The sequence below is a fragment of the Tasmannia lanceolata genome, unplaced genomic scaffold (assembly GCF_043159265.1).
Source record: "Tasmannia lanceolata isolate RefF3 unplaced genomic scaffold, GAP_Taslan_0.1 ptg000023l, whole genome shotgun sequence".
In the NCBI taxonomy this organism is placed as follows: domain Eukaryota; kingdom Viridiplantae; phylum Streptophyta; class Magnoliopsida; order Canellales; family Winteraceae; genus Tasmannia; species Tasmannia lanceolata.
Window position 1 is genome coordinate 20,218,797 of NW_027518700.1, and position 27,083 is coordinate 20,245,879.

At 37.4% G+C, this 27,083-nt stretch overlaps 1 protein-coding gene and 1 long non-coding RNA gene across 4 annotated transcripts; both read left to right on the forward strand.

The window, feature by feature from the left end:
- Positions 1-862: 862 nt before the first annotated feature.
- Positions 863-5,178, forward strand: LOC143855690 (protein kinase STUNTED-like). Of its 2 annotated transcripts, none has more exons than XM_077365760.1 (7): positions 863-1,322; positions 1,697-1,812; positions 1,929-2,246; positions 2,361-2,823; positions 3,777-4,013; positions 4,102-4,251; positions 4,329-5,178. In XM_077365760.1, exons 1-7 carry the CDS (start codon positions 1,056-1,058, stop codon positions 4,512-4,514), a joined length of 1,737 nt encoding a protein of 578 aa, XP_077221875.1. In that variant the 5' UTR covers positions 863-1,055; the 3' UTR covers positions 4,515-5,178. The 2 variants fall into 2 exon arrangements, with proteins under 2 accessions (XP_077221875.1, XP_077221874.1); XM_077365759.1 differs by having other exon boundaries at positions 1,926-2,246; positions 4,329-5,176.
- Positions 5,179-15,673: 10,495 nt separating this feature from the next.
- On the forward strand, positions 15,674-21,287 carry LOC143856207 (uncharacterized). 2 transcript variants are annotated; one of them, XR_013238130.1, is made up of 6 exons: positions 15,674-16,129; positions 16,345-16,491; positions 17,815-17,931; positions 18,418-18,550; positions 20,806-20,866; positions 20,976-21,287. It is a non-coding gene; the product is annotated as an uncharacterized LOC143856207 (long non-coding RNA). The 2 variants fall into 2 exon arrangements; XR_013238129.1 differs by having other exon boundaries at positions 15,690-16,129; positions 18,418-18,508.
- The last annotated feature ends 5,796 nt before the right edge of the window (positions 21,288-27,083 follow it).

A 27,083-nucleotide genomic window follows, 5' to 3' on the forward strand; every position in this document is an offset into this window, starting at 1 on the left:
TGTTATTTCTGCTGGTGGGACATCTTGTCCCCCCTTGATGTAATTGATTCTATCGATTAATAAATGTCAATTTTTTTTTAAAAAAAGACAGGCACCCTCGTCATATACCCGGTCTAGATTGTGCCACTTGACTATCATCAAACTAGAACCATCTTGGAAACTACTAGGCTTATTAGAACGACCAACACTTCTTACTGCCAAGGGATCACTTTCAGCCCGTGTCTTGTGGGTTTTTGAACAGTCAACACTTCCATTCTTAGCATTATTGGTCGCCATTTACTATTCACATGGCAATCCTTTTCAGCTATAGCTTTTCCAAATGCAAGTCGTTTTGTACTAACTCAAATAAGGAGGAAAAAAAGTAAAAATGTGGAGAAATCATGCTTAATCAGGAGCCACTTTTGAGATAGTTGTGGATGGTTCATGCTGTCAGATTGGACCTCAAGCCCAACTCAATGAGCCCAAAATCCATCAGATTCGACTCAAACAACGTAGGTGTAAACCATTTTGAAAAAAAAAGGCTGATCTAGATACAAATCAAGGCAGGCCCAATCGTCTCATCAAAGAAAGGTTAAAGAATATGCCCATATACATTGGCTTGCAAGTAAGAGAATATAGGAAAATATTGGACATGGAGCCTAGCATACCTCTCATTTTCATATATTGACATTTTTTTTAGGTTTTGTACCAAGCTATTTAAAGATGCTTTGATCTCCCTGTCCAAAACAGTTCACATATCATAATCTAGCCATTTCAAGATGCTGATGAATCAAGCACCATCATCTTCACAACAATGTAAGAAGGAAAGGCCCACCAAAAATGTCGGCAATTAACTTCTACATTTATAAGCTTTTTATCTACCCACACAACCACTCTCAAAGCAATTGAAGAAACCAACCCAATGGACCCTTTGAGTTGTTGAAAATTTGTAATGGTCCCCTATCAATCATCCCCTCCTCCACTAAAATCTGATAAAAGTTTTAAGATCATAAGATAAAAGTTAACCTGCAAAGAAACAGTGGCTGATCGATCACTAGAACTTATTTGTCTTAGTGATGATGGGAAATGTAGAGCCGGGTAGAGTTTCATTTCCTCAGAGTTGTATGGGAACAATGGCAATAGTGAAGAAGAAGAAGCCAAGGACTATGGTGGTTGGTTTGAAATCCCACAATTGCAGTAGGGAAATGCTGCTTAGAGTACTCATCACTCTTGTGGTGAAAGGAGATACCGTCGTCGCCTTACATGTACAAGAATCTGAGGACAGGTTCTTATTTGATCCGAACAGTTTCCATATTTATGAAGATCTCTGCAAGTCCAAGCAGGTTTGCCACTATTCGTTATCAGTATCACCATGGTTTCAAATTTCGGTTCCAGTTTCAACCGTCATGGAAATCAAAATATTTTGGTTTTATTGGAAATTTTAGCCAAAATCTTGTAAAATTCATGAGATATTTCAGGTTCTCTTAAATTTTGTAAATAGGTCGTACCCCTCATGAAAACAAAATTTCGACAAAATTTTGGAATTTCGAAATTTCGGCGAAAATCTTGTAAATTTCCGATTCATGTGAATTTCGTTTCGATTCTGGCTGAACCGATATGTTTTGGCTGAAATTTGAAACTATGGTTATAACCAGAAGATGTGTTTACACCAGGTTTGGTCTCTCATTGTCCTTTATCAAGGTTGATCTCTCTGTAGGTGAATTTTCATGTAAAACTTAGCGGTGAAGGCACCGCACCCCTTGCTGCCATTTTAGCTCATCAAGTGCAGATCCACTCAGCATCGACACTTGTGCTTGGAAGCAGCAGGCCATGGTAGGAAAACAACTCTCTCTCTCTCTCTCTCTCTCTCTCTCTCTCTCTCTCTCTCTCTCTCTCTCTCTCTCTCTCTCTCTCATTGCTCAGGCCCACTCTTATTGCTTTTTTAGCAGGCCCAAGGATTGGATAGTCACCACTTGCCTAAATGGATTGCCCCCAACTTGCACCCTTTTGGTTATGGACGAAGCTGGAAGAATCCTTTTTGAAGAGCCCGGGACCTTTCGAAAAGGATTGGCAGCAATTCAAGCCCCTCCACCTTTTTGTTCTTCTTCGCCCTCTTCTACTTTCAAAAGATTAGAACCCAACCATCACTCTCTCAAGCCATCTTTAATGCCATCTATCACAACATCACCACGGAGATATGACGTTAATACTGTGCCCAAGGCTGTGCAGCTTCATGACGGCAAAGAAGAATTTCACCATCTCCAAAGGTTGTGTTAGCCCAAGGATTCAACAAGAAACCTGTGTTTTGATGATCAACAAACCTAGTTTGATGGTCAATCTTATTAAATTGGACTAATATTTTTATGTACCTGGGATCACAGGTTGGAAGCCAAGGGAGCTACCACACAATTCACGCACCAAGAATTGGCGTCCGCAACAAATAATTTCAGTCCTCTCATGATGATTGGCGAGGGTGGGCACAGTAGGGTATTCAGAGCCAACCTTTCAGGTGGCCGGGTGGCAGCTGTAAAACTCCTCAAAATCTCCCAGTGGTCTGGGAAGGAGCTTCTTATGGAAGTTGAAATACTGAGTGAGCTGAAACACAAACACATAATTCAGCTTATTGGGTATTGCTACAGTAAAAACATGCAAGCAGTGGTTTATAGTTTGTTGGAAGGGAGCTTGGGACAAAACCTGGCATGCCTTGGATGGAGAGACAGAGTGAGGGTTGCAATTGGTGTAGCGAAGGCACTGGATTACCTGCACCATGCTTGCTCCCCTCCAATTATTCACAGAGATGTCAAGTCTTCCAACATCCTTCTCTCTCACCATTACCAACCTCAGGTAATTCTCACTTCTTTCATTGACCTTAAGGGGCTGTTTGGATACATGGATTTAAGAATCCAAGTTTTAGTTTGAATGCGGTGTACAATTCTGGATTTTACAATCCATTATTATCCTGGATTTTAAGTAGAAATCCAGGTTTCAGAAATCTCTACCTAATCCTGAGATTTTTAAAACCTGGAAACACAGGACAATCTCCTACTCTCTTTCACTTGACGGAAAGGACTAGAGATCAGAAAACAAGGGACGGTCTCCTTCTCTAGTCTCCTATCCAGGATTTTGAGGAAATCCAAGATTCTAAACTCTGCATCTCCAAACGGCCCCTAAAATCTTGAGTAGTTAGAGTTGGCAGGGGCGATGCCACATGAGAGGAAAGGGGGGCAATTGTCCCCCTTATTTTTTTGGAAAAAAAAAAAATATGCCTTTATTTTTTAATAATTTTTTAATACTTACCCCCTTTTTAAAAAAATATGCCCCCCTTTCCAATCATCCCTAAGATAGAAAATAAGTTTAAAATTTTAATTTTACCATTTTTATCTCCCTTTTTTGTGCAAAATTTACTATAATTTTTGCCCCCTTGTGCAAAATTTCAGATAGAAATTTTTTCTATCTTAATTTCAAGATAGATAAAAAATTACTATAATTTTTGCCCCCCCTGTGCAAAATTTCTGGCATCGCCCCTGAGAGTTGGTGTTTTTTAATCATTTATACTTAAACACCCCATTCACATGTGGCCCCTCTTTTTTGGTGTTGGCTGTACGCATGGCACATGTGACCCCTCTTTTGGGTTCGCCGTGCACATGGATTTTTAGTATTTAAGGAGTTGTTGGGTTTTAAATCTAGGACTTGCTGTGAGGCAATGGCTCTGATACCAAGTGAAACAACCAATTAATCCAAAAGCTTAAGCTGCTAGAGTTGGTGTTATTTAATCATTTACACTTCAACATCCACAGTTGTCAGATTTCGGATCAGCCATGTTACATTACCAAACCAAGCAAGCTCCAGAAAACAAGAACTTTCACAATGTGGTTGGAACCTTTGGATATTTGGCACCGGAATACGTGATGTATGGCGAGGTTGATGAGAAGACAGATGTGTACTCTTTTGGAGTTGTCCTTCTCGAACTTATAACAGGAAAAGAGGCCATCAAGATAAATTCTGAATCTTGTTGTGAAAGCTTAGTACTCTGGGTAATATAAGAATGAAAGCTCAAATCATCATAAATGTAAATTTCTCATCTCCTCCAAGCCTTAAGCATCTACATCAATTCCACTGCAGGCGAGGTCTTTGCTAAGCGCTGGACTATGTGAACAACTGATAGACCCATCTTTGAATGACACTTATGACAGGGAGGAGATGCAGAAAATGATGGTTGCAGCGGGCCTCTGTATTCTACATTCATCGTCTACAAGACCGACAATGAACAAGGCATGTAATATTCTAACTGTTTTTCTCAGATGTTCCTCATAATAACTGAGTCTTTTTTTGTCGTCCAATTTTGACAGATTCTGAAGTTGTTAGAGGAGCCAGAGCATTTAGCAAAGCTGCAGAGGGAAAAAGAGGAAGTGGGCAATGAGATCGGTTCCGAAGGTGAAACGAACAGCATCCCAATTACAGAGGAGGACATTGCTGATTCCTTGTCAAGTTTGGAATCGTCAGAGTTGGATGTAATGAAAAGCATTGCACATTAAAGGGCCGTTTGGATATGCAGATTTTAGAATCTTGGATTTCCTAATCTTGGATGGGAGACAAGAGAAGGAGACCTCCTGTCATTTTCTGATTTTACGCCCTTCATTCCGTCGAGCGAGAGAGTAGGAGATCGTCCCGTGTTATCAGGTTTTAAAAATCTCGGGATGGGGGAGAAATTTCTAAAACCTGGATTTCTTACTTAAAATCCAGGTTTCATCCTCTAGGATGAGGGAGAGGTTTCTTAATATATGAATTTTACACCGCTTTCAAACTGACACCGGGATTCTAAATTCCGCGTATCCAAACAGTCCCTAAAGCTTCAGCAAGATTTAACAGGAGTAAGTGGATGGGTGTAATTTATAGTTATACTTTCATGTTGTGATAAAACATTTATAATACACGTACATTCCTGGGGCAATTAAATTGAGGGTTGTTGAGCAGTCACATGCTTCAGGAGTGACTGCTTGTATAGGTTAGTAAAATATTGTTGCCTGAGCTGTACATAATAAATGATAGAAAGTTCTCAGGCTTTGAGAAGTAAAGGATTTGTACCAGGATTGACTATTCTCATCACCATTTAATTGAAAATCAGATGTAAAACATATCATAGATGACTACTTGGGACATCTATGTCAGAAGAAATTGGGCCCAAAGAACAAGTAACGTTGTCAATGGGTGCGATCTAACGGTCATATTTCAAACATTCTGAAAATGTGCCCTGTAGAGGTGTTTTTCACACTGAAAAGACACCAGGTGGTCTACAAAATGTGCAGAATTCAGTCACTTCAAAATAGAAAACGAATTGGCAATTCTGACAGACTTTACACTCTCTTCTACACTCCTACAAAAATCCCCAAGTATTTCTACATACTGTTTTTCTTTTGTTTACTGTTTTAGATACTGTTTTTCTGCAGAAACAGAATCTGGAGATTTCTCTAAGGCTTGAAATTTCGGAAGGGCATTTCGGGTTTGATTCCGCTAGTGCTACGCGTCATCAAACATTAGTAAGGCTTCCCTACTAGGCTTCATTGTATCTTGGAGGCAATTCGCGGATCCCCTTTGCACACTACAAGTGGGGGCAAATCTTGTCTTAAGGAAAGTGATATCACACCTTGAAGCAAACAAGTTTCTGTTTTCTATCATCAACAGTACCCTCAACATATTTTCCAACAATCTTAAGACAAGACTATCTACTGTTGTTTCAATGGCACTTTATTCGGTTCGTCAAATGACCCAAGACTTTGTCAAACTCGAACGTTTCGACAAAGGAAATTTCAAGCGCTGGCAGAAGAAGTTGCACTTCATTTTGACATCACTCAAAGTGGTCCGGGTTCTCACTACTCTAAAGCCGGCAGCAAATGAAAATGAAACTTTGGCGGAGGCTCGTGCAAGGATGAAGTGGGAACAGGATGACTACATTTGCAAATGGCACATCCTAAATGGTATGTCAGATACACTATTTGACATATATCAAGGCATGGGATCAGCAAGTGAAATCTGGAATGCACTTGAAGCCAAATACTTGGTGGAAGATGCCAGTAGCAAGAAATTCACTGTGAGTCAATTTTTAAATTTTAAAATGGTAGATGATAAGTCTGTTATTGATCAATTACATGAAATTCAACATGTAATTAGTCAAATTCATTTGCAAGGCATCCTTCTTGATGATTCCTTCATTGTCCCTTCAATTATTGACAAACTTCCACCAACTTGGAAAGACTTTAGAAAAAGTCTAAAACACAAGAAAGAGGAAATGTCTATTGAAGACTTGGCTCAATGCCTCGGGATTGAGGAAGAGTCAAGAATCAGAGACAAGAAAGAAAATGAAACTGTATCCTCTAAGATCCATTTGGTGGAAAATGTCAAGATTTCGAATCAACAAGAAAAAGGCAATTGGAAGAGAAACAAACACCCTGAAAAGAAGACTAATAAGAATAAGAAAAGAAAGGGTGCTTGTTTCAACTGTGGCAAACCAGGCCATTAGAAGAGTGAGTGCCGACTTCTTAAGGATAAGAAGTCGGGTGCACCAACAGACAAAGAAAAGTTTGTCGCCATGATTTCAGAGGCAAATATGCTTGAAGATGGCAATGATTGGTGGATTGACTCTGGTGCGACGATGCATGTCTTTAAAGACAGGAACCTGTTTTCAACTTATGAAACAGTTGAAGATGGAAGCGTGTTATACATGGGAAATTCGTCGACAGCAGAAGTCAAAGGCAAGGGCAAGGTGGAACTTGAGTTCACATCCGGCAAGCGACTCACTCTAACCGATGTCTACCATGTACCAGAAGTTAGAAAGAACTTAGTGTCTGGAAGCATTCTCAACAAGAATGGCTTCAAACTTGTATTTGAATCTGACAAGTTCATTCTTTCTAAGGGGGGTACTTTTGTTGGGAAGGGATATATGTATGAAGGGATGTTCAAACTTAATATCAATAAAGTGAATGTCTTTGCTTATGTTTTGGATTCTTCTTTATTTTTATGGCATAATCGTTTAGGACATGTAAATACTAGGAAAATGAATGATATGGTTAAGTTAACCTTAATTCCTAAATATGAAAATGACTTAGTATATAGATGTAAAACATGCATGCAAACCAAGATAATCACTAAGTCATTCCCTAAAGTAGATAGAACTTCTAACTTGTTAGATTTAATACATAGTGATGTATGTGACATACATAGTGTTCCCACAAAGGGAGGTAAAAAGTACTTTGTTACATTTATTGATGATTATTCTAAGTACTATTATGTTTATCTACTTAGTCATAAAGATGAGGTTTTAGAAAAATTTAAGATTTATAAAACTGAAGTCGAAAACCAATGTATAACAAGCATTAAATGTCTCAGATCAGATAGAGGTGGTGAATATCACTTTTCTCATTTCTGTGAATCAGTGGGCATAGTCCATGAAACTTCTGCCCTTTATATACCACAACAAAATGGTGTAGCAGAAAGGAAGAATAGGACACTTACTGAAATGATTAATGCTATGCTTGTTAATTCTGGTTTAAATAAGAGTTTTTGGGGTGAAGCCTTACTTACGGCTTGTCACATTTTAAATAGGGTACCTAGTAAGAAATCTAATATAACCCCTTATGAATTGTGAAAGAAAAGGAAACCAAACTTAAGTTACCTTAAAGTTTGGGGTTGTAGATCTATAGTTAAAGTCCCTAAACCTAAGTTAAGGAAATTAGGTGAAAAGGGTATTGAGTATATCTTTTTGGGATATGCTAGTCACAGTAAGGCCCATAGGTTCTTAGTTATAGAACCTAATGATTTCATAGATGTCAATACCATAATTGAGTCTAGAGATGCATTTTTCTATGAAAATAGGTTCACTTCAATTCCTAAGGAAATTGAACCTACAACTTCTGTAGATCATCCTTCAGAATCACAAACAGAAGTTGGTGAACCTAGTAAAATAAGAAGAAGTTCAAGAGATAGAAGGGATAGGAGTTTTGGCCCTGACTTTGTAACCTACCTGGTAGAAGGGACAAGAGAAAAACTCCAAGGTTCTGTTTTGTTAAACTTAAGCATAGAAAGTGACCCTCAAACCTATGGAGAAGCCATAAAGTCACAAGATGCTGCTTTTTGGAAAGAAGCAATTAATGACGAAATGGATTCTATCATGGGTAATAAAACTTGGATTTTGGTTGATCTACCACCTGGGTCTAAACCTATAGGATGTAAATGGATCTTCAAAAAGAAGATCAAAGTAGATGGGATCATAGAAAAGTTTAAGGCAAGGTTAGTTGCCAAAGGGTTTACTCAAAAACCCGGTATTGATTACTTTGACACATATGCACCAGTTGCTAGGATTTCTGCCATTAGAGTGTTGATTGCCCTTGCTTCCATATACAAACTTCACATTCACCAGATGGATGTTAAAACCGCATTCTTAAATGGTGAACTTGATGAAGAAGTGTATATGGAACAACCTGAGGGATTTATTCTGTCAGGCCAAGAGCATAAAGTATGTAAGCTTATCAAATCTTTGTATGGGCTTAAGCAAGCCCCTAAACAATGGCATGAAAGATTTGATAAAGTCTTAGTGTCAAATGGTTATAAGATACATGAGTCAGATAAATGTATATACAGTAAATTTAAGGGTGGCAAAGGTGTTGTTATTTGTTTATATGTTGATGACATGTTAATTTTTAGTACCGATATTGAAAGCATTCCAAGTACTAAATCATTTCTTTCTCAAAACTTTGATATGAAAGATATGGGTGAAGCTGATGTGATTTTGGGTATTAGAATCATAAGACAGGATAATGGTCTTATTCTAACACAATCACATTATATTGAGAAAGTTCTCAAAAAGTTTAACCATTTTGAATGTTCACCCATTTCAACACCTTTTGACCCAAATATAAAGTTGTATCTTAATACTGGCAGGACTATTTCTCAACTAGGGTATGCTAGTGTAATTGGTAGTCTTATGTATGTTATGACTTGTACTAGGCCAGACATAGCATTTGCTATAGGTAAACTTAGTAGGTTTACCAGTAATCCTAGTTTTTCTCATTGGAATGCAGTCTATAGAGTTTTAAAATATTTAAAGAAACTATAGACTATGGTTTATATTATAGTGGGTATCCAACTGTAATAGAAGGATACTCTGATGCTAGTTGGATAACTGAGCGTATAGACCATTTTTCAACCAGTGGGTGGATTTTCATCCTTGGTGGGGGAGCAGTGTCCTGGGCCTCTAAGAAACAGACATGCATAACAACTTCAACTATGGAAGCAGAGTTTATAGCTCTGGCAGCATGCTGTAAAGAGGCGGATTGGCTTCAGAATTTGTTATTGGAAATTCCGTTATGGTCTAAACCAATGCCATCGATTTATGTCCATTGTGATAGTCAGGCCACACTAGCAAGGGCATATAATCATGTTTATAATGGTAAGTCCAGACATATAGGACTTAGACATAGTACTATAAGAGAGTTACTTACTAATGGAGTAGTAACTATTGATTTTGTGAGATCGAGCCAAAACTTGGCTGATCCATTCACTAAAGCTCTTGCAAGAGATCTGGTGTGTAAAACATCATTAGGGATGGGGTTAAAGCCATTAACCAATAGTCACCAATGATGGAACCTCAACTCAACACTTGAATAAACATCAAGTCTTGAGTTCAATGAGTCCAAGTACATCATATGGAGTGATTGCAAGCATTATAATCTGTATTATTTGCCATCCCAAGGTAAAGTGCTTGGTACCTGTAATGTTTAAAAGGAGAAGGCTGAGTATTTAAACTCTTAATAGGCTTATAACATAGTGTTGGAGTGTTTTAGTTACAGGGGCACTCTTGATAAGCCTACCTATGTGAGTGTGGGAGTGGTGCCGCTTCCTATGAGACCTAGCTAGTCTCTAGAGCGCTCATGAAACCAAGATATAGACACAAGGGCAGTACATGTGTCAGTTTTAGAAATTGCCCAAAGAAGTGAAATCTTATGTGTGAGACGTATCCGGTTAACCAAATAGAATAGCTAGTTCAAAGATACGTCTACTATGCAATTCTAGTTAACTTTGATGTGTCCTCACTAAGTGAAGGTTCAAATCGAGAGATACTTTCATTTATGCATAAGATTTCCAAGCCTGATGAGAAAATTTTCTTTGATTTTGAAAATGGTGGGGGATTGTTAGTGATTTTGGATTTTCAAAATCATGTGTTTTGCATGTTTTAGTGTTTTGAAAAATGTTTTATCAAAAGCGTTTGGGAAAAAGAAAATATTTTCTTGAAAAGATTTGCTTTTACAAAAGGATGTAGAAGTGTAGTTGAAAAGATAGTCCCGTACCAGATGAGAGAAAAGAAAGAAAAGGGCTTATAAAGCACTACACTTTTCTATTACTTGTTTGATTGCACATTGGGTTGGACCCGCGGGACGGTGCAACACACCGTTCGCACACGCGCACGCGCGGCGTGGGCAATGGGCTATAGAGCGGATAGTGGCGCTTTTTTAGGCGCACTTTGCACTTCGCACGTACGCAATGTCGCGAGGAGCGATTGGAGCCTTTAATTTTTCCAGATTTGATCTGCACCGTTGGATCAAGATGAAGGTGGACCGGTCGGATGGATGGGTCAAATGGTTCGTAGGCCCATCAAGCCGAATGGGTTGGGCGGTTGGGTTGGGCTTCGGTTCGGGCCTAATGGTTGGCCCAACGGGCCCATAACTCCAACGGTCAAAGAGTGTGATCAAATGGGTTGTGCCATTCCCCCAACGGTCATGTGCCAAGGAGGTGCGATCCACACCATAGATGGTTGATCTAACGATGACTGGGTTGGAGAGAGGTTTTACTCAAACCAACAGTCACATTTAGGATCGATCAGGACCGTTCAATATCAATGGGTGCGATCTAACGGTCAGATTTCAAACATTCTGGAAAGGTGCCCTGTAGAGGTGTTTTTCACACTGAAAAGACACCAGGTGGTCTACAAAATGTGCAGAATTCAGTCATTTCAAAATAGAAAACGAATTGGCAATTCTGACAGACTTTACACTCTCTTCTACACTACTACAAAAATCCCCAAGTATTTCTACATACTGTTTTTCTTTTGTTTACTGTTCTAGATACTGTTTTTCTGTAGAAACAGAATCTGGAGATTTCTCTAAGGCTTGAAATTTCGAAAGGGCATTTCGGGTTTGATTCCGCTAGTGCTACGCGTCATCAAACATTAGTAGGGCTTCCCTACTAGGCTTCATTGTATCTTGGAGGCAATTCGCGGATCCCCTTTGCACACTACAAGTGGGGGCGAATCTTGTCTTAAGGAAAGTGATATCTCGCCTTGAAGTAACAAGTTTCTGTTTTCTATCATCAACAGTACCCTCAACATATTTTCCAACAGTTACGAGGGGCATGCACGCCAACAATGGAAGGTCTATATTCATAGAAAATCACAAGAAACTATGTCTACAAAAAGAAAATTCCGTATAATTAACACCGCGTTAGAGTAATCTAACAATATGGATCGGCTCTAATCATCGAGAGATTCAAGAATTGTATCCCGACACTAGAATACATATTTTCAATCAACTGATACATGTATTCAGCAAAATTAACTATCAAAATCCAACAACATGCAAATCACAAGGCTTCCTTACTTCCCGCCAAATATAAATATTATAAACACCTTTCATTTTTTTAACAATTTTGAAAACTATCCATGAAAACCCCCATTTTTTCCAAAATATCGGTGTTGTTTTGAAAAAAAATAGTTATGTTCCATGCGTTTACAACCTTCTCTAAGGGTGCATTTGGATTGATGGAATCGGAAATTGGAATCGACATCCTATTCCGATGCAAACGTTACACAGGGGGAGGGTAGAGAGGGGAGGGGGATGCTGGACTATATTTCTCACCCCAAGAGGTGGTATTTTGGTTCCGCTGCGATTGGAATGAATCTTTTATTAGATTTTTTCATTAAATATTTTATTTTAACCTCTTCTATCTGTTTTAAATATCAATAATTTTTGTTAAAAAAAATCTAGAGTTCGTTTGGATTGCCGGAATCAAGCACCGGAATCGGCATTCTATTCTAATTCCAGCGTTTCGGATTTTATTTATTTTTTTGGATTGGGGGTGGGCGTGGGCTAGGGGGGATGCTAGATATATTTCCACCCCCAAGAGGTGGTGTTTTGATTCCACCCTAGTTGGAATGAACATTTTTTTTTTTGGTAGGTAATGGAATGAACAATTTATTAGAATGTTTAATTTATTTTTATTTTTATAGTTATTTTCATTCCGTTTCTTGGAGAATCAAAATAGGAGACTGATTTTGATTACCGATTCATGCAATCTAAATGCAGCCTAAGGGATATATGGGCCATTGATAATTAAATTTATGAAAAAAAGCTGAAAATGATAATTAAAATCACGTTTTGGAATTTTCTTGTCTCTAATTTGAATATGGGCCATTGATCATCTTTCTTGATTTGCTTCCGAGGGCTTTTTTTTTGGAAATTCTGATAACGTCTGACAACTGGTTATACAGTTAAAGACAAGGCGAATGAGTGTTATCAAAATATGGTAGTGGCAATATTAGTAGCCAATATTAATAGTTACATCTCCATTCATATTGTATTGCAAGTCTATTTTGGATCAAATTAGCTAGTTGACCAACCGTTGGTAGCCCTATTGAAAAACATAGTCTTTATGTACTAGTTACAACATGTGATGCTATGTTGGGTAACCAAGAAATTTTTTTTCCTTCTGCCCAATTTGGATTGCAAGAAAAACATTTTTGACAGGAAATCTATTCCTGGGAATTTTTTTTCTTTCCACAATTCAGAGGAAAATGATATGATTATGATTAATTTAGAGAAGGTTCCTCTAAGTAAAAATTGAATGAGGTTGCTTCAAGTTAAACCTTTTGTCTGTAAAAAAGTAGGAAATTATAGAAATCATTTTTCCTTTTCAAACTTTTCTAGAAATTTCCTTCAATACAAATTTGTTTTATGCCCATTTTACAATCGAAAGATGAAGAGCCTTAAAATTTTCCTTGGGAAATAATTTCCCCAGGTTCATTAACCCCCTTTTGTAGTTTAAAGTAATTTTGGCTAAAACTTTGCCTTGAATAATTTCTTCCTAAAAAGATGTTTAAAAAAGCTTAGGAAAAATCATATTTTAGGTTGTTCTCATTTTAGAGTGAAACAAATTTTTACTCCGGACAAGAATTATTCCATGTTTCTTTGTGTTCAGGCCCGGTAAAAGACTTTGAAAATACTCTCTCTCTCTCTTGAAAAAATGACAAAAAATACCTCTATCTTATACAAAATGACTAAATTACCCCTTATCATGGGAAATAACAAAAATATCCATATTTTAATGGTAATGCCAAAATACCCATGTCTCAAGTAAAGTGACCCAAGTACCCATCTCTCATGAAAAATAACCAAAATAATGGCCCGTCTCTCTAGAAATCGATACAGATACCAATATCTTATAGAAAATGACTAAAATAACCCTGTCTCATAGAAATTTATCAAAAGACCCTCATCTCGGGGAAAATGATAAAGATACCCACATCTCATGGAAAATAACAAAAAACATCCATATCGAAAGGAAAATGACCAAAATACCTCTCCTCGTGGAAAATAACAAAAATATCCATATCTCATGTAAATTGACCAAAGTGCTCTTATATCTAATGGAAAAATGACAATATCTCATGAAAATGACAAATAATCATCTCATAGAAATGACCAAAATACCAAATCTAATGAAAAATGACTATAATTACCCCTATCTTGTGAAAAAATAATTAAAACATCTATATATCATTATATGACAACACATATATCTCATGTGCCCCTCTCGCGAAAAATGATAAATACCCATATTTCATGGAAATGCCCAAGGTATCACTCTCGTTGAAAATGACAAAAATACTCGTATATCATGGACAAAATACCCATAGCTTGTGGGAAATAACTAGAGTGCAGCTGTCTCATTACATATGGGTATTTTGGTAATTTCTCATGAGAAAATGATATTTTGTTGGTACTTTGGTCATTTTTATGGTGTATAGGTATTTAACGTTGTTGGACTCCTGCATGCTGGAATCCCCGCATAATAGCGATATGCATATTATATCCATTCATTTCTTTGGCGAGATTGGAAATTTGCCGCTTGTTTCTGTTGACATCGAGAAAGAGTGGTTCAGTTTTGAGAATCTTTACAGAGTGTGCCCCTTTGTTGGAATTTCTAGTCGTTCCCAAACCTTTTTGGGTGCCCGATAAGTTGTGGGAATGCTTTCGGGTAAGGCAGAGATGACAGGTTCTGGAAAGAGACCTCCTATTTTGTTGGAGGTGAAGAGGACATACTCGTTTCAACACATGTCCATTGGATAATGGTATTTTTGTCACTTTATATGGCAGAGAGATAATTCGACTATTTTTTATGAGATATGGATGCTTTTTTACTTATTATAAGAGGAGTAATTTGATTATTTAATTTTCTATTAGAAATTTTGAAGTCTTTTGAACCAAAATTTTGGAGTGGAGATTCAAAATAAGAATCTCCCCTTTTCTTTTTGAAAGGACTTGCCTTTACTCTTTAGTGGTGTCTTGTGACTTGAACCTAACACCTAGTGTGATGCGTAAGTGGGTTTGACTCCAATAGTAGATTTTTAGTTCAACATTGGAAAGTTCAAGAAACTTTCACCTCTTTATAAGAGGTAGAGTGGAGGAAAGGCTTGGGCCTTTTAGGGGATGTTGGAATTTGTTGAGTGACCATGTTTTACATGAACCAAAGTTCATATAAACACACGCTCGCGTCGGGGCCATGGTCCTGATTTCTGTAAAGAGAAAAGAGTTTGAAATTACTATCTTTAATTTTTGCTACTGTTTTAGAGACATTTCATCTTCTCCATGTGACTATTGGAGAGTGATGTTTTCTATCATTGAAGGGGCATTTGCTATTCCAATGGGTGACTTTTTCTCTATAAAGTGAGAAGAGTTCCACTGTCAAAAGGATATTTTTAACAGATTTACAGAAAAGAAATTCTGCTTTACAAAAGCAAATTTTTCTCCTTAAGATTTTACTCCACTTTCTTTTCTCGTTCTGTTCCGTGTTTGACTCTAGTTCTAAGGTGATTCAAAGCGGAACAGTAAGCAAGTGCACGCCTACTAGAAGCTTGATAGTGTTGCTTTATCTTGAAGCTTCGATTCGTAGATCCCGGTTGCACTGTAAGGGGGCGGAGACGATTCTTAAGAAGCGTGACCGTGTGGCAAGATTCAGCCAATCTTTCTTCTTCATCAACAATCTGATCTCTTCAAAGGGATTTTCATCAAATCAGTAAGTGCAAACTGACTTTTACAGTTTTATTCTCAATCTGAGCTTTTCAACAGTACATAAAATTTGTGTTCGAGTAACACCAAATTATGGTTCGAGTAACCCAATTTGGGTTCGCGTTGCACCAGTTCGAGTTTGAGTAATCCAAAGACCAGTCCCCAACAATTTCTAAGAGAATGGGGTTCCTGTGGGTTCTTTTTATGAGAATTGAGGTGCCTTGGTCATTTTCTAAGAGACATGGGCATTTTGTTTTCTACCCTTAGAGGGGCACTCTGTTATCTACTGTAATAAGCCGGAAGGAAACTTTACTGTTCCCCGCCGCGTGTCGTCGTCCCTTACCCCCTCAGCCTCTTTTTTTCTACTTCTTTCCGGTTTAACCCTCGAACAATTTATAATTTCCCTTCCATATCCTATCTACACGTTGCTGGAAAATTGGAATTTTCCCTCTTTCATCCATCCTTATCCCCATCTCCACGTCTCTCTCTCTGTGCAGAAGAGATATTTCCTTTTTGCATCCATCCTTATCCCCATCTGCATGTCTCTCTAGACGGAAGATATATTTTCCTCTCTCTCTCTGTTTATAATGGTTTTTGGGTATTCTTAGATTTTTGCGTATTCTTATATATTTTTTTCCCCTTTTTCCAGGATTCAACGTGTAGGGAACATCAACGATTAAGCAGAAGATGAAGATAATGCCACCGTAGTCATCGAGGGCGATCTGCTTCTATTATGGATCAAGGATTCCAACTCTTGATGCAAAAATAAGCATCTTTTTATGGGGAAAAGGAAAGAAAGCCTTTCTACAGATTCCATGGTATCACTGATTTTATTTTTCTTTTAACTAAGATGGTTTTTGGCGTCAAATTCTGTGTGTTAAAATAATTAAATTTATCATTTTTTCTTACCGTATAATGGCAAGAACATGAGGACTATTTGCCTCAATTTTCTTTTTGTCCTATTCTTTTGCATTTTTTTTCAAAGAGAAACCCCGTATTTATATTTTGATTTACCCGTCTTTCTTTTCCTTAGGTGCTGTTTCTTTTGGATTTTGAGATCGCCAGCAACCAGCCGTGGTCAATTGAGTTGAAATGAGCCCTAGAAATATTTTTAGGGTTAATTTAGAGGGATGGGTTAATTGAGGATCCCTGTTTGTAAAAATTGATATGGGTTTCTCAGGTAAAACACTGATAACTCTGCTGATTTCTCTTCACATCACCGATAGTTGTTACATTTGTGGCAATGTGAATGTTTCATTTTCATGTCTAAAGTAGATTTTAGGGATTTGCTCTTTCGTGAATTGCCAGGAATTGGATATTTTAGTTTCAAATTCCCAACTCATGTGCCATTGCATACTGACCTTCTCTTTATTAGTGTACTTAGTTTTAGTTTTGTTGAGCTCTTCTCTATTGTATGCCTATGCCTCTGAATTTCATCATTAATGGAGATTTCTGTCTTCCAACGATTGCTTTTACAAGAAAAGTGGCTAATGTTCACATTCTCAGATGCTCTTTCTGCATGTGGTTTTGAAAAGAAAATGAACTATATTGCACCCTTAAGCAACGAAAAGAAAATTTTGATGTTTTTTTTTAAGGAATAACTACTTAATAAATTTGGGAATGGGAACAAAAGATTCAGTTTTACACATTTCAATTGGGCAACTCACTGACATAATAGGTAACCTATTTTTGGGTTTTGTTGGGGAGTGATAAATCGACTCCCCAACTTGATAGATCGACTCCCCATGTGTCTTTCTCTCTCCTCTTGGTTAGAGAGAGAGAGGAGAGAGATAGACACATGGGGAGTCGATTTATCCAATTGCCCTTTGTTGAATTGCCAGGGAAGTGATCTGGTCATTCTATTCTAATTATTAATAAACAACTGAAATAAATGAGACATTTGCAAAATACACTTATGCATGACCACCTTTTTCTTTTTCTTTTTTTCCCCCAAATGGTGCATGACCATCTGTGATTTAATCTCATCCCACTTATATCAGGACACCGTATGATAGCTGCTGGGCTCTCGAAGCAGTGTTTATTCCTTCACCTACGGTCGCATTGAGCCTTCATGTTTCCTTGCTTTCGGCTGACCCAAACTTAAGGCCTTTTCCTTACTCCTCCTTTTTTGTCACTGTATATGCTCATCTGTGCAATTTATGTTGATCTAGATGGAGCATATACAATATATGTTAGATAAATGTTTAATTTTAGAGAAATTCTTTGTGATAATCCTTTCAATGTTGATTTCCAATTATAGTTATTTTTTTATTCTCTTTATATACAGTAAAAATAATAGGCATGATTTTTTATTTATTTTTGCTCTCTTTACTTTTTCTCCGCAAGTCCATTGTTTTCTCATATGGGCTAAACTCAGTATGAGCTTTTTTCTTAGATTTATCGCCATTTCTTCTTCTGCTATCTCATAGTTCTCAACGTTTTTGAGCTCTGACTTTAATTTAGTTCTTTGTATGTTTGCTGCTATATTTTTTTGTTTAAATAGGCACAGCTAGAAGGGATTCACAGCGAGTGTGAGAGGCAAGCTATAGTACAGTTGATAAAGGAAACACATGCCCCTGATTTGACACAATGTAACAAGTTCATTCGGTTGTCGGCAGATGTAAGATTTTATTTCATAAAAACAAGATAGTGCTAATAATATGAGATCGGCAGTCAGATCCAACATCTCACAACTAATCTGACTTTGCACAATTAACTCTTCATCCCCTTCCTTTTAAGCTCAATTTCCAATTCTACTGTTAATTGATGTTAGGACTGTTATAATAATTGCACAAATTGGACATTGTATATCAATTTCGAATAAAACTAAAGCGGTGAACATCAGCCATAGAAAACTTGCAGGTTGTTCCCCTCAATCAAGAACATCCATCCTTATCCCCATCTACATGTCTCTCTATTCGGGTTTTTCTTTATTTATTTTTATGCAATCTATTTAGGGCGGAAATGTTATCCTGGATAGGTTTGCTTTACTCAATGGTGTTTTGAGGGTTAAGTGGAAAATGATTGAAATTTATCTTTTTCTTTCATTTGTGGCAAGCCATGCATTTCTACATCTTCATTGTATTCTCAACCTAATTTTGGGCAGGCGGGGAGACGCTGAATATACCCAAATGTACACAGAATATGCCCAAACACCAGTTGGCATCTACTATACGCTTTGGGGCTGATCTTGAGAGGTGAGGAATTTGATTGAGCAGAAGCTCTTCTCAATCGTTGCTGTAAGTACCATTGGAAGCTTAGAGCATATTGCACATCAATAGTTTTGGGTCTAATTGATGAAGTCTCTTATTGTGATTTAGTAGACCAATCTTACAAGCATGTATATTTAATCTGACATGTTTGGTATGTGCATTCATCTTTCTCAGTTTTGAATGTCAAAAAACTGATTCTTTGTACCTCTTTTTTAGCTGTTACTATGTCTTTTATTAGCCGCCTAGCTGAAATATTTTTAGGTCAGTGATAAATCGACCCCCTAATATCTTTAATCAACCCCCATCTCTCTCTCTCTCTCTCTCTCTCTCTCTCTCTCTCTCTCTCAGCACTGCCCTATATGGGGGTCGATTTAAGATACATGGTTGCATGATTTGTTTATGATTTCCCCCCTTGAAGCTCTAGACATCTGTTTCTAAAGCTCTAGACATCTGTTTCTATCTCTATCTGAAAACCCTCTCTCTCTCTATCCAAAACCCTATAAAGATATTCTCCCTCCCTCTTTTCTTTTGTTTTTTCATGTGGTTTTGTTTTTCAATATGGTTCAGAGCAGCTTTCCGTATCATCTCACGCGCAAAAGCCAGCCGTGAAATGGCTTCCCGCAAAATTGCCTGGCAAATCCCATGTAGAAAAGTACAAGATTTAAGAATATTTTGTGTTTTCCAAACTTTTCCTGACCTTTTTGGATTTTGGATTGGGAAAAAAAGGAAGAAAAAAGTCTGGCAGAAAATATTTCTTGCGAATTTTTTTTCTTTCCATGATTTAGAGGGATATTTCTATGAAAAGAAAAATTTATGAAAAGACGTTCTAAAAAAGTACCAAATTGAAGAATATTTTTCTTTTACAAACTTTTCCAGCCCTGTTTGGATTGCAAGAAAAACATTTCTAATGGAAAAAAATTTCATGGGAAAATTCTTCCTTTCTGAGATATAGAGAGATATTTCCAATCCCACATAACGCGTGCTTAGTTCATACTTCCTTTCAGCTATGAAGAAATTGCCCTCTCTCTCTCTCTCTCTCTCTCTCTCTCTCTCTCTCTCTCTCTCTGAATCTGTTGATATGTATGGTTTCGCTGTCGATCTTGATTATGATGAATGGTAAAGAAGAAATATCAAAATTCTTAACTTTGGTTTCTTCTTTCAACATACTGATGTAGTCTCCGAGTTTTATTTGATAAGGGGCATGACTTATAAACCCTGCTCTTTTTATCGCGAAATCTCCTTCTTCCGTTATCATTCTTTTACTTTATTTATTCTCTGATGTCTGAATGAATTGCTTCTTTATTCATGCCTTTAAAGCTGCAACTAATTGACATTTTTAATAATGTGAACATTACATTGTCATTCTGTTTATGAATATTGCAAGTAAATTATATTTTCCTTGATTTGTTTGAAGCTATGCTCTTTGGAAAAAAATTCTTGCAATTTTTGTTTCTTTCCATGATTTAGAGAGAAATGGTATTCTTTTGGTTAATTTATAGGGATATTATCATAAGTATAAATTGAATAAGATTGGTTCAGGTTATTTTACAAATGTTTTTCCTTTTCGAACTTAAAAAAAAATTTCTTTCCATGATCGAGAAAAAATTTATATCTCTATCATCTTCAAAAGAAAACCTAAATGATTCCAATCCAAATTTCTTTTTCAATCTAAGTTTTCTACTCCAATCTTCATATTTTTTGTGATGTTGATCATTGTATCTCTATCATCCTCAAAAGAAAGGGAATATTATATGGAATAGCATGTGCTTCATTTGTATCTTCCCATGAATTTTTGTATCAGGTTTCTCTCACTTATTTGGTTTTCCTGCATAATTTATCTTTACATATGTTGTAGCAACAAAATAGCTTGCTTTTTTCCCCTTTTCACAGGCACTCAATTTTTTTATTTTTACTCTCCACTGAAGCTCAAACCAGTTCTTGCAGACAAAGTGAAAAACCATAAATTTTCCTATTGATGCCACATAGCAATGGAAATATGTTGGTTGTACACTACAAATGTTTTGTATGATGTTTTGAAATACAAAGTATTTAATTAATGCTGCATTCATATGACAATCAAAGTAGAATGATTTTACAGTTTGCAAGATCCAAGCATCCAAGAAAAGATAATGAAAATTTTGCACTTGCTGTAACCGCTAAGTGCAAGATTATATGTGGGTTGTTACCCAATGGGTGGTTAAAGCTCTTTCATTTGGTTGGCTTTCTTTTTCTATTTCAGTAGTTTGGGCTTTGGACTGTGATTATTTGGTAATGATTTGCAGTATGGCCGTGACAAAGCATGCCAATTTGAACATGTGGTATCACCTCAAGATCCGAAATATGGTAAGACTGGTCCTTTTCTCATGCTAATCGTTTCGATTAATTTGATTTCTACTAGATGTTTGTCTCTTCAAAGTTCTGCAATCTCAATTTCTCTTTGTTCTCATGCCAGGAATTCTTATGGATAAACAATAGATACTGATAAATCAAGCGATCTAAGATCATAAAGCTATTGGGCTGCTGCTTCTTTGGTTGAAGGTTGACGTTTCTGCACTTATAAAGCTTCTTAGAGATCATCACCTGCTTCAAACTAGATTTTTCTTCACTAATTATTTATAAACTACGGGGCTTCTGTAGGGAATAAGAATTTAGGGTTTGCTTTGTTTTTTCCATAATGTTTTTGGTTTCCTTTTTTGGATGTTGATGAATTCAGGGGTTTTCGGTGTCTTGAAATGAAAGTTTCAGGTGGCATTTGTGTGCTCTAGATTTTTCTTTGCTGATTTCCTTTATTCATTTTACCATCAATCTTATATCGTATTTCTTCGTTGCCAGACTCCCACAAATCTCTACAATGGCAGGGTTATGCTCTCCAGACCATTTTCAGTCTGAGCAGAGTTCAATTTTATTTTATTTTTTGCACGATTTTTTTCTTCCGCTCTTTATTGACAAATGATGACTACAGGACGCCCGTGCATCGCACGGGTTTTTTACTAGTTTTATATAAGACTAATTATACTGTGCTTCATTTTACTCAGTGCGTGCAAGGGGCAGAAAATTTTATAGTGAAAAAAAGTACCTCTGTGAGCCTTTGCACCTTCATTTGTTTTATCCCCATTTTATGACAAAAAAATGACTAACAAGGGAAAAACTTTTCAAAATAATATTTTCATGCTTGCCATACATGCACCAACTAACTATGCTAAAGTTGCACAATTCAATATTTCGTGAAGGTTGTTAGTAGGAGATTTTATATGTTCCCGGCCGTAAGTGAAGTGGGGGGCGGTAGCACGCTTGATATATATATTTTTTATTGATGTGGGCGGTAGCACCCTTGATATTTGGTCCAACAACAGACCACTTTTTAAGAGTCTGCTGTTGGATCAAATATCAAGGGTGGTACTTTTATAGTACCACCTACACTTCACTTCACGGTCAGGGTCAGGCACCACATAATTTCTCTGTTAGGAGTGCTCTAAGGATCCTTTCTTCGTGGAGCTTTCTTAATATGACGTGTTACTGTAGCACATTCAGATGGATAATTATAAAGGGTTTACACAAATCAATACTTTACTAAGAGGGATTTGCTAGGGTCTCAAAAGACATTTTGCAAATGGTCTGTTGCATGTCAGACCAGCCACCTCATGAACGAAGACAAAAAGCTGCTGAAATGTGAGCCTGTGTGGCTGGTCTGCACACAACAGGCCATATGTGAAATGCCTTATGCGATGGACGCTGGCAATTCCCTTAATCAGAATAGTCTATTTTGGACATCATGTGGCTTATAACTCACTAGTTGCAGACCCGTGCATCGGCGGACCAAAAAAGAAAGTTATATTTTTTTTGATAAAGAAACTTATAACTCATAAGTAGCATATAGAGAACATGTCAAGAAAAGGGCCATAAGAAATCCAACCAAAGGATATATATCTTGAACAAAAAAAATGAATAGCGCAAAAACAAAGGACTTCATTACATTTCTCCTAACAAATCATGAATCCGAAACAAAATTAGAAATAAATAAGTTGCAAGGAGGACATGCTCAGTGGCTGCACAAAGATTTTGTAGGTTGCTGTTAAAGAATTATAGAGCCAAGGAAATTTTAAAACATATCAAAATGGAGGACAATTGATAAAAGAAATGTTTATCATACCTCGAAATAAATGGACATTAGGAACATGCTCATTTGTTGCACAAAGATTTCGGAGTTTTCTGTTACATAATTATAAAGGCAATGGAACTAGGAAACATAGCAAACATGGGGAAGGTACTCCAAATAAAATAAAAACAAATAAAAAAGCTATGCTCCGCTGGATCGGTCTCAAAATAAAAGCACCAAGACAATAAAAATAAAAGTGAACAGAAACAGTTAGATCTCAAAATAATTCAGTGTTTTCATTAGTGAAAGGTGAACTGATGTATTGACATGTGTGTGTGCAACAAGAAGGAAGAAGAAGAAAAAAATGAAAAAAAAAATAAAATGGAATAAAAGGAGCTATATCAACAATTTATGCCCCCACTTGCTTTTACCATCAAACCCCATTATAATCGCAGGAGAAACTTTAAGCACTGCTAAATGCCAAGGAAACGACATTTATCGGATGCTCGTAGGCCCTTGATGATCCTTAATGCCTCATTTAGGATTCCACTAAGAGAAATTAAACTGCGTTTAGAAGACCATGAACAAAAGTGAAGTTAATCAAATTCATGTGCTTGGATTCAATAATGTCTCAACGAAAAGCCTAGTTTATTTTATATCTTAAACAACAGGGGGTCAACTTCTTAACATCCAATAACTAAAATGTAAAAAATTTGAAAATCCATCCAGATTGAACATAAGTCATAGATAAAATTCCCTAAGGAGACAGTTGTTGCTCCAGTAGATGTTCCTACTACCCCCCCCCCCCCCCCCCCCCCCCCCCATCTGCCCATCAACCTGAAAGCCATATAAAAAATCTCACTTCTCAACCCTCTGTGGCCTTATCTTCAGCTCTTCTAGATCAAATCCATCCAAACAAATTTGCAGTTCTAGAGGATGAAATCGAGCATGCTAATGAGAAAGGCAAACATAATCAATTTAGCCATGATGACCATCCTGACTTTCAATCCCCTTCATCGGATCAAGGTGTTTGGCATAAGGTCCAGAGAAAAAAAACCAGATTGACCTTCAGCTTCCTTCCTGCTCCATACGGGCTCCCATCGTTCTCCAAGTTCTCCCTTGGACGAAGCATATGAGATTCCCATGCTGTGGATTTGTCTTTGTGGGTCTATTTGTATGTTTGTTTTGCTTATGTTTGCTTGGTCCTTTTGGTTTGTTTGCTCTAGCTAATGCTGGAGTGATTTCTGGTTTATGTTGTTTTCGTTGCTCTCTGAGCTTGTTGCCTTTTTTTCTGTTTCCCCCTGTGCACTGTGCTAGGGGTGGTCTTTGGGCTTTCATGCTGTATCTTTGTTCCTTGTTTAATATATCTGGTAGGGGTCCTGCCTAACCCCAGCTTACCTATCAAAAAAAAAGTCATAGATAAAATCAATAGCTGGAAGTCAATAGTTCATGGGGGAGAAAATAGTCAAAATACACACACACACACACACACACACACACAGAAAATGTCAAAGTGCTAGGTTGCTGTTCTCTCCTGAAAAAGTGCGATGTTGAATGGCTTTCTGTTAAATTGTGAAGAGGCGACAAAGAAAATAATAGAATTAAAAAAAAAGAAAAAGAAAACAATAGCAAAAAAGACATTCATATACATAAAAAAGTTCGTGCGATGCACAGGCCGACAAAGAACTATAAGGACCACAACATAGGTCGATCCAAACCGCCAACAAAGAACTGTACGGACCACAACATAGGTCGATCCAAACCGTCCATGTGATGGAGCACAACATCAATAGGTTGTGCCCCAAAAATCATTTCCATAGGCTGATCCTAGCCCTCCAATCTATAGAGGTTTCCATAATATGTTGTTCCTCTTAAATCTGATGGTAAAGATCACCCTATAGATTTATTTATTAAAAAAGCATAAAGGAGGGGGGTAGGATCGAAATTATGTGGCTTTAATGGGTGCCTTTGTTAAAAAGCATAAAGGAGGGGGTATGATTGAAAATATGTGGGTTGGATGGGTGCCTTTGTTTGAAAAAGTCAAAGAAAGTGAAGTGTAATTATGAAAGAATTTTCAAATAATTTAAAAAATCGTTGCCTTTTCGCTCCTCCTAAATCTGATGGCTAAGATCACCCTATAGATTTTTTTGCCTGACCCGATTTCCAATTTGGAGTGATTTTTCCCAACCCAACCCAATCCGATTTGCGAAAAAGCTTAACCCGACTCAACCCAAATTCGGGTTGAGCCAGTCGGGTTGGGGTTGAACCCAACCCAAGTGGGAACATCCAAGTAACAACGATGGTTTCAAATTATAAAGCTGATGGTTAAGATGACCCTATAGATATTTTTACCCGACCTGATTTCCAATTCGGGTTGATTTTTCTCACCCCAACCCAACCCGATTTGCAGAAAAAGCTTAACTTAACCCAACCCAAATTCGGGTTGAACCCGTTCCGCGAGTGCTAGTGTCCTCACTACCATATTTTATAATGGCACTGCTTACCGTATTTTGATGATCGCACTCCTCACTTTATTAAAATGTACGGTATGGCCTGTACCATAGGATGATCCAAACCGTCCATTAGATGGGCCACTGCCTACAGAGGTTGTGCCCCAAAAATAATTTTCATAGGTTGATACGAACCCTCCGATCTATAGAGGGTTATAGGTTGATCCAAACCGTCCATGGGATAGAACACAACAGCAATCGGTTGTGCCCGTTAAATGATTTCCATAGGTTGATCAACCCGTCATAGGTTGATACGAACCCTCCGATCTATAGAGGGTTATAGGTTGATCCAAACCGTCCATGGGATGGAACACAACATCAATCGGTTTGTGCCCGTAAAATGATTTCAATAGGTTGATCGTAGCCCTCCAATCGATATAGGTTTCCATAATTGTTGTTCCTCTTCAGGTGCCCGGAATCTGTCAATATTTTGCAAGTGTCCTGCATGAGTAATATCAAGTAACTTTGTCGTCATTGTCATATGTCGTTACCTGTTCTTGGTAGTTTTTTCCCGTAATTGTCATAGACACGTACTCGTGTCAGTACTTTTCGTATGTAGATTACGACCTCCTCATAGAGATAGATGTTAGATATCAGCAAAGGGATTAATGGTAAAAGAGTAATGGTGACGTGTAAATCCCAGATAAAAAGGAAAGAAATTTCTTTTTCCTCATGCTGCCACCTAAGCCGCGAACAGTAAACACCCCTCCCTCTTTATTATATTAGAATTAGATAGAAGATTAAAAGATTAGATAGATAGAAAGATTAGAAGATTAGATAAGGATCTTTGTCTATTCTCAACCCTAAGCATTTTAGTACAGCCACATATATGTTTATCTATGCTCTTCTATCTAAAGAAATGGGCAGAAACAATTGTATAAAAGTTATCCACCATGCAAAATAGCCTGATATATACAATTATTGAATGGAGAAAAAGAGTTAAAAAAATCGCGTGGCAATTTAGCTCGTGGGTGTGGCCGTTCTCTCATGTGAAAGTGAGCCACAAAAATGGCTTTTCGTGAAATTGCCTAAGCAAATCCCATATTATTCTATCAAGGGATCTTCTAAGCTAGATTTTATATGATGTGCAGCTATATAAAGCTGTATTTTTTTTAAAAGTGCAGAAAGTGCGGTACGGTCCACACCATAGGAATATAGGATGATCCAAACCGTCCCTCTATACATCGGAGGGTTAGGATCATCCTATAGAAATGATTTTTGGGGCACTCTTTATTTACGTTGTGGGTCACCGGTAAGGTTGCTCTATTGTGACCTGGTGGTCATGGGTTCGAGTCATGGAAACAACCTCTCTGCAAAGTTGGGGTAAGGGTGTAAGGCTGTGTACATCTAGCTCTTCTAGACCCGTAATTGCGGGAGCCTCGGGCACTGGCCCGCCCCTTTATTTAAGTTGTGGCCCAACAATTGGACGGTTTGGATCATTCTATAGTATGGTCCCTACAGTACCTTTTGAAATATACGGATTTATCCTACAACACATCATTTGCAATCTATATGTAAGGCAATTTTGAAGAAAGCCATTTCTCGAATCACTTTTGCAGTGGAGAACAGCCACCTTGCAGAGTATTGAAATCATTCAATAGTGATACTTTAGTCATTATCACCAAACACTGGAAAAGCTCAGTTTCCATGAAAATATTATTTTAGAAATTTTTTTAACATTCATCAAGCCCCTGCATATTTGGGGGCACATGCAAGTAGAAAAAATAGGAAATAGGAAAAAGGGAAAAGAAAATGACCCAGATGGATTTCTCTCCAAGGAAAAAACTAAGGAATCTCTCTCTAGATTGCCAAACCATGGTTTTTCCCATGGAATTTGGCGGGGATCTCTATTAGGACAGTGAAATTTTGGCAGGAAAACAATGGTGGAGGAGTGTTTATGTTTTATTTGCAGCAAATCAATCAGCTATTATGAATTCTAAATATACTAGGATCC